Genomic DNA, 10194 nt, shown 5'->3' on the forward strand with positions numbered 1-10194 from the left:
AATTGGAGAATATATAGTCTTCCCTCTCAATCCTCTCTCTTCTCCCTCTTCTCATATTTCCTGCAGATGAGTGCACCTCCACCTCCCATTTGCTTTCCTCCCTCCTTCCTTTTCACCTCTTCCTCCACCATCGCTAATGCTGTCGCTTGTCTAAAAACCAAGAAATCGCCATCATTGGTGCTCTTGTTCTTGTAAACTATAACATTCTTGAGAATGGAATTAATGGAGGGAGCACGTACGGTTGACCAAAACACATGAAAACAATTCATCCCTATATCTCATATATACAAACATCCATATCGTGCTTATTATTGTGCGGCCAATCCTAGCATGTTAGATTTTCGGATCTTTTAATCTGTTGGATTAAAACTTGAATTTCCATATTGGATCTCAACTTGAATTATATTCTAATCCATTGTTCCAATTTGTTGATTGGAAATATACACAGCAAATGAAATGAAGAACTTCTAAGGCCTTGTTACTTTAATCTTAGCCACTGCAGATTGTAGTGCGGCATTACTAGTAATATACATAAGAGAGACAGAGACAGAGAGAGAGAGAGAGAGAAATCTTCCATAGAAATCCATACTGTAAGCAATGGTGGTTTGGTGAAAGACACAGAAAGAAGGTGGTTGGTGCACCTGCACTCATGGACCGAGATTTAGTGGCAAAGGTAGGCGATCAGCATTCACAGGATTGAACTCGTGGAAGGTTATTTGATATGGATTCCATTTGTCAAACACATGGTGCGTGTAGGTTGCTCCCACCTTCACACGCCAAGTATTTCAAGAACTCCCCATCATGAAGATTATTTTGAAGGTTCTTATAACAATAGCAACAAATAGCACCATTATTTTTCAACTCATATATAATCTGAAATGACCTAAAAATAATGCATGAATATTTTTTAAAATTCAAGAATTATATATAAACTTGTCTCGAGAACTTGCTAGTCATCATCATATACTGTAATTACACTCGGGGATCTCAAATATTAGCCAAACATGATTGAAATCCTTGGAATGCCATTAAATCTTTATCGAAATCCTGATGCCGGTTATGATAGCTTTACAACTAGGAAACTCCAATTGTAGTAAAGTTCTGGCAATTATAGCACCCATTTTAATAGCTAGTTGTGCGTCCATTTTGGCCATTTGATACTTAGCCAGCCCTATGGCCTTTCCCTTTCTTCTTCTGATCTTTTTGTTTCTTTCTCTTTCTTGGCGAGTATACTGCCAATTCTCAAGGGAAATAGCTTAAACTGTGAAATGAATCCTTTTTTCCCCCTCATCCTCTTTGACAGAAAGGTGCTGATTGGCCGGCAAAAACTATTAATTTGGACATGGGCCGCATCCCTAGAGCTTGCATCGTGGATGCACAAAAGAGAGAATGTTCTTAAAAAGTGGCAAACTAATTTATAAGATGCTAACCAAAATACCAAAAACTTAGGGGCATTCCTTGATCCAAGATATTCACCTGTGATGAAATCTCATGAGTTCCTCCAATGCACGGAATGAAAAATAGCGATTGACCGAATCAAATGCTTTTTGGATATCTAAGATTAGTTGTGAGGACCAGTATGGGCATGTATTTAATCCCACGTTAGTTATTCACTGGATAGATCTTGGGTACTTATATAAAAATAAAGAATCTAAATAATATCTTCCAACTAGCTATTTTGGGAGAGATCTTAGGATGTTACAAATGGTATCAGGAAACCTAAATAATATATTTCAGTTAGCCATTTTGAATGTCGGGAGATTTTTGCGCTTGTGGCCATAACATGATTAGAAGAATTGACTAGTGCAAGATGGTGACAATGACTATTATACAGACTCAGAGAAGAACTCCCAGATCCAGACTTTTTCTGTTGATTGGTTACCTTTCAAGTGGCTGGGACCATAAATTACACTGAATATCACACAACATTCATTAAGGGAAAAAAAAAATGTAACTCACCTAGTCAAGTTATGCGAGACCCACAATTCAATGCATTGGAGACATGGAAGATCATATATCACTTATTTAGACTTATAACATAGGAAGCAACAAATATATAACGTAACAGAGGCAGGCTAAAATAGCAAGACTGCAAGGTGATCTAAAATGACATATACCGTGATATGGATAAGAGAAGAAGGAAAAGAAAGAGTTGAACAACAAACAACTTTGGGTTTCTTCGAGGGAATCCGACCTCCACAATAAGCCAAATATTTGGGTGATCAAATCTCCCTTTTTTCATTGTTAATGTAACTTAAATACCATACTGGCATAACTGCCATGAACCCACGTACAACATAATAAAATAACTAAAACAAACTTGACAGAACACCGAAACATCCCATGAAACAAACACTAACCCACGACTCAACAGAACATTATCCATCCCATGAAACTGTTAGACTATAATAGGTGAATGAAAAAATAGGCTGCAAAATGACCCACTTGAAAAGGGTGCTTTTTAGAAGAGGTATGTCTCTTCAAAAGAGTTGCATCTTTTCATTGCATCTTTGTATGGATGCATCTTTTCATTGCATCTTTGTGTGAATGCATCTTTTCATTTAAAAGACATGACTATTAGCATGAAAGATATAACTATTCATAGGGATGTGTCTATTCATTTGAATAGAAAAGACATGTCTCTTCACTTGGTGTCTATTCTGAAAAGTCACCATGAACTCTATAAATAGAGCCTTCCTCCAACCATTCTAAAAATGGAATTTTTCCAATTCATCTAGTTCTCTCATTCTAGAGTTCTTAGAGAGCATAAGTGAGTTCATTCAAAGAGAGTACAAAAACTCAGTTTTTGGTTCGCCGTACAAACAAATTGGTGTGCTCCTTTTGTTTGTGAAGATCATTGTATCCTGGGAGGCAGACGCTCACGAGATCCAGAGCACCTGTGTGGAGGGCGAAATCTGTCTTAAGGACATAGTGTCAAACACTAGCCTTGATCTAACATAGTTGAATCTTCATTTGAGGTCAGATTTATTTATTCATATATTTATTATTTAATTTATTTTACAAATTCACAATACACACAGACAACAATCTTAAGACAGATCTCCACTTTTTATATTGTGTATATTGTGATTTTGTATTTATTTAATTTTTTGTAAATAGTTTTATATATACACTTTTTAATTCTGTTTGCAAAATTTGTTCATTGTTGGTTTGCATTCACTTGACAAACTAAATTTTGATATTACTCATTCTAATTTGAGATTATTCATTTATTTAGTAATTAGAGATGGCTTTAAGTTCAAGCAATGTGGTGCCTACCGCCATTCCCATTGCCTCACATGTGAGCCATGGAGAGAAGCCCGAAAAGTTCAATGGGAACGATTTCAAAAGATGGCAACAAAAAATGTTGTTCTATCTCACAACGTTGAATCTTGTGAAGGTTCTTCGTGAAGAGGCTCCTATTCTTGCCGAGGGTGAAGAGAGTGCTCAAACTATGGCCGCTGTAGAAGCATGGAAGCATTCTGACTTTCTATGCAAAAACTACATTCTTAATGGATTGGACAACACATTATATAATGTGTATAGTCCTCTCAAGTCGGCAAAGGAACTATGGGAATCCTTGGACAAGAAGTACAAAACGGAAGATGCTGGAACAAAGAAGTTCGTTGTGGGCAAATTCTTAGACTACAAAATGGTCGACTCCAAGGATGTCATAAGTCAAGTTCAAGATCTCCAAGTGATCATCCATGACATTCATGCTGAAGGGATGATACTAAGTGAGTCTTTTCAAGTGGCTGCAATTATTGAAAAATTACCACCACTTTGGAAGGATTTCAAAAATTATCTCAAGCATAAGCGCAAGGAGATGAAACTTGAAGACTTGATTGTTAGATTGAGAATTGAAGAAGACAATCGAAATTCTGAGAAAAAGATTGGAAACCATTTCATGGAGTCCAAGGCTCATGTGGTGGAAGAGGGACAAAAGACCAACAAAAGAAAAAGAAAGAATAATGATCAACAAGATACCAAGAGTGGCAACGGAAAGAGATTCAAGGGAAATTGCTATGTGTGCAACAAACCCGGCCATCGTGCTAAGGATTGTCGCTACCGAAAGGCACACGAGAATTTCAAGAAAAAGTCTCCACAAGCTAATATAACCGAGGTGGATAAGCTAGCTTCGAATGTTGCAGAATTAAATTTTTCTGCTGTCATATCTGAAGCAAATTTGGTTTCCAATACCAAGACATGGTGGGTAGACACTGGGGCTACTCGACACATATGTTCTGATAAGAACATGTTCACCTCCTATGAAACAGTTAGTGGTGAAAAACTATTCATGGGTAATTCTGCCACTTCAAAAGTTGAAGGCAAGGGCAAGGTTATATTGAAGATGACTTCGGGAAAAGAACTTACTCTAAACGAAGTGCTGCACGTGCCTGATATTAGAAAGAACCTCGTGTCTGGGTCATTGTTGAGCAAAAATGGCTTTAAGTTGGTTTTTGAGTCTGACAAATTTGTACTCACTAAAAGTGGAATTTATTTAGGCAAAGGGTACATGAGCGAAGGGCTCTTTAAGATGAATGTAATGACTATTGTACCATCTATTAATAATAAGAATTTATCTTCTGCTTATATTATTGAGTCCTCAAATGTGTGGCATGGTAGATTAGGACATGTTAACTTTGATACTATGCGTAGATTGGTAAGTTTAGATTTATTGCCTAAATTTGATATTAATACTAGTAATAAATGTGAGACTTGTATAGAATCAAAACTAACAAGATCCTCTTTTCATTCAATTGAAAGAAGTACTGAACCTTTAGAATTGATACATACTGACATATGTGATTTGAAAAATGTTCAAACTAGAGGAGGAAAAAAGTATTTTATTACTTTTATTGATGATTGCACAAGGTACTGCTATGTGTATTTACTTAGAAGCAAAGATGAGGCATTAGATATATTTGTCCAATATAAGGATGAAGTTGAAAATCAACTTAGCAAAAGAATTAAGGCAATTAGAAGTGATAGAGGTGGTGAATATGATGCACCGCTTAATAAGTTCTGTCAAGAACATGGCATTATTCACCAAACTACTGCGCCTTATTCACCTCAGCAAAACGGCGTTGCTGAAAGAAAGAATAGAACTCTAAAAGAGATGATGAATGCTATGTTGATAAGTTCAGGATTACCTCAGAATTTGTGGGGGGAAGCTTTGCTTTCTGCAAATTACATACTCAATAAGTTACCCCATAAGAAAACAAACAAAATCCCTTATGAAGCATGGAAAGGTAGAAGACCTTCCTACAAATATTTAAAAGTGTGGGGGTGTTTGGCTAAGGTATTAGTTCCTACTCCCAAAAAGAGCAAAATAGGACCTAAAACCATTGATTGCATATTTATTGGATATGCAAATAATAGTAGTGCTTATAGATTTCTTGTGCATAAATCTAATATTTCTGAAATACATGTCAATACAATTATTGAATCTAGAAATGCATCATTTTTTGAGAATATTTTTCCATGCAAAAATATAAGTGATACAAGTTCTCATAAAAGAACTTATGATGTTGCAACTAGTGATATGGATCATGAGTCCATTGAAAAAGAAAGAGGCAATGAAATTAGACGCAGTAAGAGGGCAAAGACTGCAAAGTCATTTGGTCCCGATTTTCTAACATATTTATTAGAAAATGAGCCTCAAAGCTTCAAAGAAGCAATGTCCACTCCTGAAGCACCTTTTTGGAAAGAAGCTGTTAATAGTGAAATTGAATCCATTATGCAAAATCACACCTGGGAATTGGTAGATCTTCCACCTGAAAGTAAACCTTTGGGTAGTAAATGGATTTTCAAGAGAAAAATGAAAGCTGATGGATCAATTGATAAATACAAGGCTAGACTTGTGGCAAAGGGTTACAAGCAAAAGGAAGGTATTGATTATTTCGATACCTACTCGCCTGTTACGAGAATAACATCCATTCGTATGCTAATTGCTATTGCAGCATTGTCTAACCTTGAAATACATCAAATGGATGTTAAAACAGCTTTTCTAAATGGTGATTTAAATGAGGAGATTTATATGGAACAACCTGAAGGTACCATTGTTCCAGGACAAGAAAAGAAAGTGTGCAAACTTGTTAAATCCCTGTATGGATTAAAACAAGCACCTAAGCAATGGCATGAGAAATTTGACAAACACATGATCACAAATGGATTTAAAATCAATGAATGTGATAAATGTGTTTATGTCAAAAATGATAGCCAAGCCTATGTCATTGTTTGCCTCTATGTGGATGATATGATCATTCTGGGTAGTAATAATGAAATCATTAAAACTACCAAGAGAATGCTATCCAGTAAGTTTGATGAAGGATTTAGGTATTGTAGATGTTATATTAGGAATTAAGATTTCTAAAACATCTGATGGACTTATATTATCTCAATCTCACTACATTGAGAAAATACTTGAAAAGTTCAACAAAGAAGATAACAATGTAGCTAGAACACCTGTTGACATAAATCTTCATTTAGCCAAAAATACTGGAGAGTGCATTTCTCAAGTGGAATACTCTCGTATAATTGGTAGTCTAATGTATGTCATGAATTGCACTAGACCCGATATAGCATACTCAGTTAGCAAATTGAGTAGATATACGAGTAATCCTGGAGTTGATCATTGGAAGGCAATTATTAGAGTGCTTAGATATTTGAGATACACTCTAAACTTTGGTTTGCACTATACAAGATATCCAGCTGTACTTGAGGGATACAGTGATGCAAACTGGATATCTGATACCAAAGATACAAAATCCACAAGTGGTTATGTATTTACACTTGGTGGTGGTGCCGTGTCTTGGAAATCTTCTAAGCAAACATGTATTGCAAGATCCACAATGGAATCTGAATTCATTGCTTTAGATAAAGCAGGAGAAGAAGCAGAGTGGCTTCGATATTTTCTAGAGGATATTCCAATATGGCCAAAACCTGTGCCAGCAATATGTATACATTGTGATAGCCAATCAGCAATAGGAAGGGCACAGAGTAATATGTATAATGGTAAATCTCGACATATCCGTCGAAGACATAATACCATAAGACAATTGCTCTCAAATGGAATTATATCGATAGACTATATAAAGTCTAAAGAGAATCTTGCGGATCCGCTTACTAAAGGTTTAACTAGAGAGCAAGTAAATTGCACATCGAGGGGAATGGGATTAAAGCCTAAAATTAAAGAGTCATCATAATGGCAACCCAACCTAGTTGACTGGAGATCCCAAGATCTAGGTTCAAAGGGACAACCAAATTATGTGTGGCTTAACATAAGCACTAGGGAGACAAAATCTCCAACCTATTCCTAAGATTAACTAGTGCTGCCTGCAGCGTTTATAATTAAGGGTAAGCTTCGCTTTTAATGAACTCTTATATCTTGAAAATCTAAGTGGGATATAGCAGGATATTCCTAATAAGAGTCACCTATATGAGTGTGAAGGGGCCGCTTCTATAAGAATTTTTATAAGGCTGAATTCTCTAGAGCACTCATGAATACCAGGAGTTGTTCAGGGCCAAAATGAACACAATCATGAGAACTAACTGTGTTAGAAAAGAGACTTTGTGAAGTCTATTTGATTCGATTTACTTAATCAGCTGAATAGTTCAAGACATCTTGTTCACTATTTAGCCAGTAAATCCGATAGCCTTTCACTAGAGAAGGTTCAAGGCCAAAAGCTACCTATCTCGATGCAGAATCTTTTCGCAATGTACTCTCTTAAGTGTCTGCATTAACATTTACATGCATTCAGCCAATTTTCTATTCATGTGGGGGATTGTTAGACTATAATAGGTGAATGAAAAAATAGGCTGCAAAATGACCCACTTGAAAAGGGTGCTTTTTAGAAGAGGTATGTCTCTTCAAAAGAGTTGCATCTTTTCATTGCATCTTTGTATGGATGCATCTTTTCATTGCATCTTTGTGTGAATGCATCTTTTCATTTAAAAGACATGACTATTAGCATGAAAGATATAACTATTCATAGGGATGTGTCTATTCATTTGAATAGAAAAGACATGTCTCTTCACTTGGTGTCTATTCTGAAAAGTCACCATGAACTCTATAAATAGAGCCTTCCTCCAACCATTCTAAAAATGGAATTTTTCCAATTCATCTAGTTCTCTCATTCTAGAGTTCTTAGAGAGCATAAGTGAGTTCATTCAAAGAGAGTACAAAAACTCAGTTTTTGGTTCGCCGTACAAACAAATTGGTGTGCTCCTTTTGTTTGTGAAGATCATTGTATCCTGGGAGGCAGACGCTCACGAGATCCAGAGCACCTGTGTGGAGGGCGAAATCTGTCTTAAGGACATAGTGTCAAACACTAGCCTTGATCTAACATAGTTGAATCTTCATTTGAGGTCAGATTTATTTATTCATATATTTATTATTTAATTTATTTTACAAATTCACAATACACACAGACAACAGAAACAGTACACTAACCCATGACTTAAAAGAACACCATCTCATGAAATAGAACACCAACCCACGACTGCATGTTATCTAACAGAATACTAACTCAACTGACACGTAACTAAATGGACACCATAGCAACACGTAACACGTAAGAAACCCATAACATACCGGGTTAAGAAACTGAATGTTTTTAGGTAGCATCTGCATGAAACAATTGTTAACAGACATACCAAAATCATCAGAAACATTCAAGATGGAACACAAAGAATCCAGAACATAATCAATTTTCCCCAAGTATTCTATTCAAGCAAACAAACCAAAATTAATTAAAGATTGAAACCCAAAAAATAAAGAATAGCACATAGACTTAGTAACACAGAATCAAGACCATAATAATCTTCAAGTGTTGCAAATATTAAAAATTCATTTTGTTTTCTGAATAGTTCTTTTAAAACCACTTTTCGTCACATTTCTTCATTATCTTTTAAGAAATTGCAACTCCGATAGAAAAAAAAGAAAAAAAGAAAAAAAATCCAAACTTTCAAGTGGAAAAGGAAAAAAGAACCGAAGAATCTCAAGAAAAGCTATGGCCCTTGATCGGAAGCGACTTCTCTAGTGCATCCATAGTCTCCAATTGCCCCTTATACTTGCTCTGTACCTCCATCTCCCTATCTAATCTCAATCCTGCTATTGAGTAATCGCTGTTCTGCCCAATCGAAGAGCTGCACGACTCCTCCTGCCTTTTCTCTGCCCTCTTCTCTGCCACCTCCTCCTCCTCCGACGGATCGATCCGCCACCACTCCGACATCTTGTAGATCGAGAAGCACCGAATCCCCCGCCAAACCCCAACCCACCAATCCTATTCCGCCTCTCCAGTGCAATCAATATCCCTCAGCTCGTCCAAACAATCTCTCCGACAAACTCAAACTTGATTAAACCGTCCACCGAACGGTCCTCCAATCCTCCGGGCAACAAATAAGACAGAAGAGAGTCACAAGGTAATCATACAGTACCACTTTTAATATTATAATTATGCAACTAATGGCTGTTACTTACTAAATTAATGAATTTCGCACGGAGATTGAAGGAACCTTATAGGCTTATGATCTCATCCTTATCCTCCAGTTAAGGCTTTTCTAGAAAGATTTCTGATTTGTTATTACTTTGCTATTTATTAGAAGAGAGCCAGTACAAAGTATCATCTAACGTATTTTAGAATTTTCTTATTTATATAATTAAAAATATCTATGCGGGTTTTAGATTTACTCTTCCTGTCTAGAGTTGGAATCATCCGGTCCGTTCTTTTGTAGTGGTCCCTTGTCACGGGCTGGAATTTTTTATTTTTTTTAATTTTAATTTGCTGTGGAGTTTGGAGGGATTTTCTTTATTTTAATCGGACGGCTGTGGATTTTGGGACCACTTGAGGAGAAATGATTGGCGTCTGATCGTCTGTTCCTGTGATCGTGACGGCTCTTTCGGCGACTGGGGTACATGCATCGATAAGAGCGTCTCCTGGAAGAGAGGAATATCAGATGGAATATTCCTTGAGGGACCATCAAAGAGTAACATGCATGCATGTGGTTCATATTTTTCTTCAAAAAAAGAAAAAAAAGTATCACGGCATGATCAGTTTTGGGACGCAATTAAGTTTGCAGGTATCCACTTTGCCCAAATCATTCAGCTATTATAACATTATATTGAATGCTATTTGACCACAAATTTCAAAAATCTTGGTTTCATACGATCTTGCTGTTTACTATAACCAA

At 36.4% G+C, this 10194-nt stretch overlaps 1 protein-coding gene across 1 annotated transcript; it reads left to right on the forward strand.

Annotated features, from left to right (window-relative positions):
- Nucleotides 1–3142: 3142 nt before the first annotated feature.
- Nucleotides 3143–3901, forward strand: LOC120112517 (the record flags this gene model as incomplete). The annotated part of the gene is made up of 1 exon (XM_039132076.1): nt 3143–3901. A coding segment is annotated over exon 1 (654 nt), but the record flags the coding sequence as incomplete, so codon positions are not given.
- Nucleotides 3902–10194: the final 6293 nt, after the last annotated feature.

The sequence above is a fragment of the Phoenix dactylifera genome, chromosome 11, assembly GCF_009389715.1.
Source record: "Phoenix dactylifera cultivar Barhee BC4 chromosome 11, palm_55x_up_171113_PBpolish2nd_filt_p, whole genome shotgun sequence".
Taxonomy (NCBI): domain Eukaryota; kingdom Viridiplantae; phylum Streptophyta; class Magnoliopsida; order Arecales; family Arecaceae; genus Phoenix; species Phoenix dactylifera.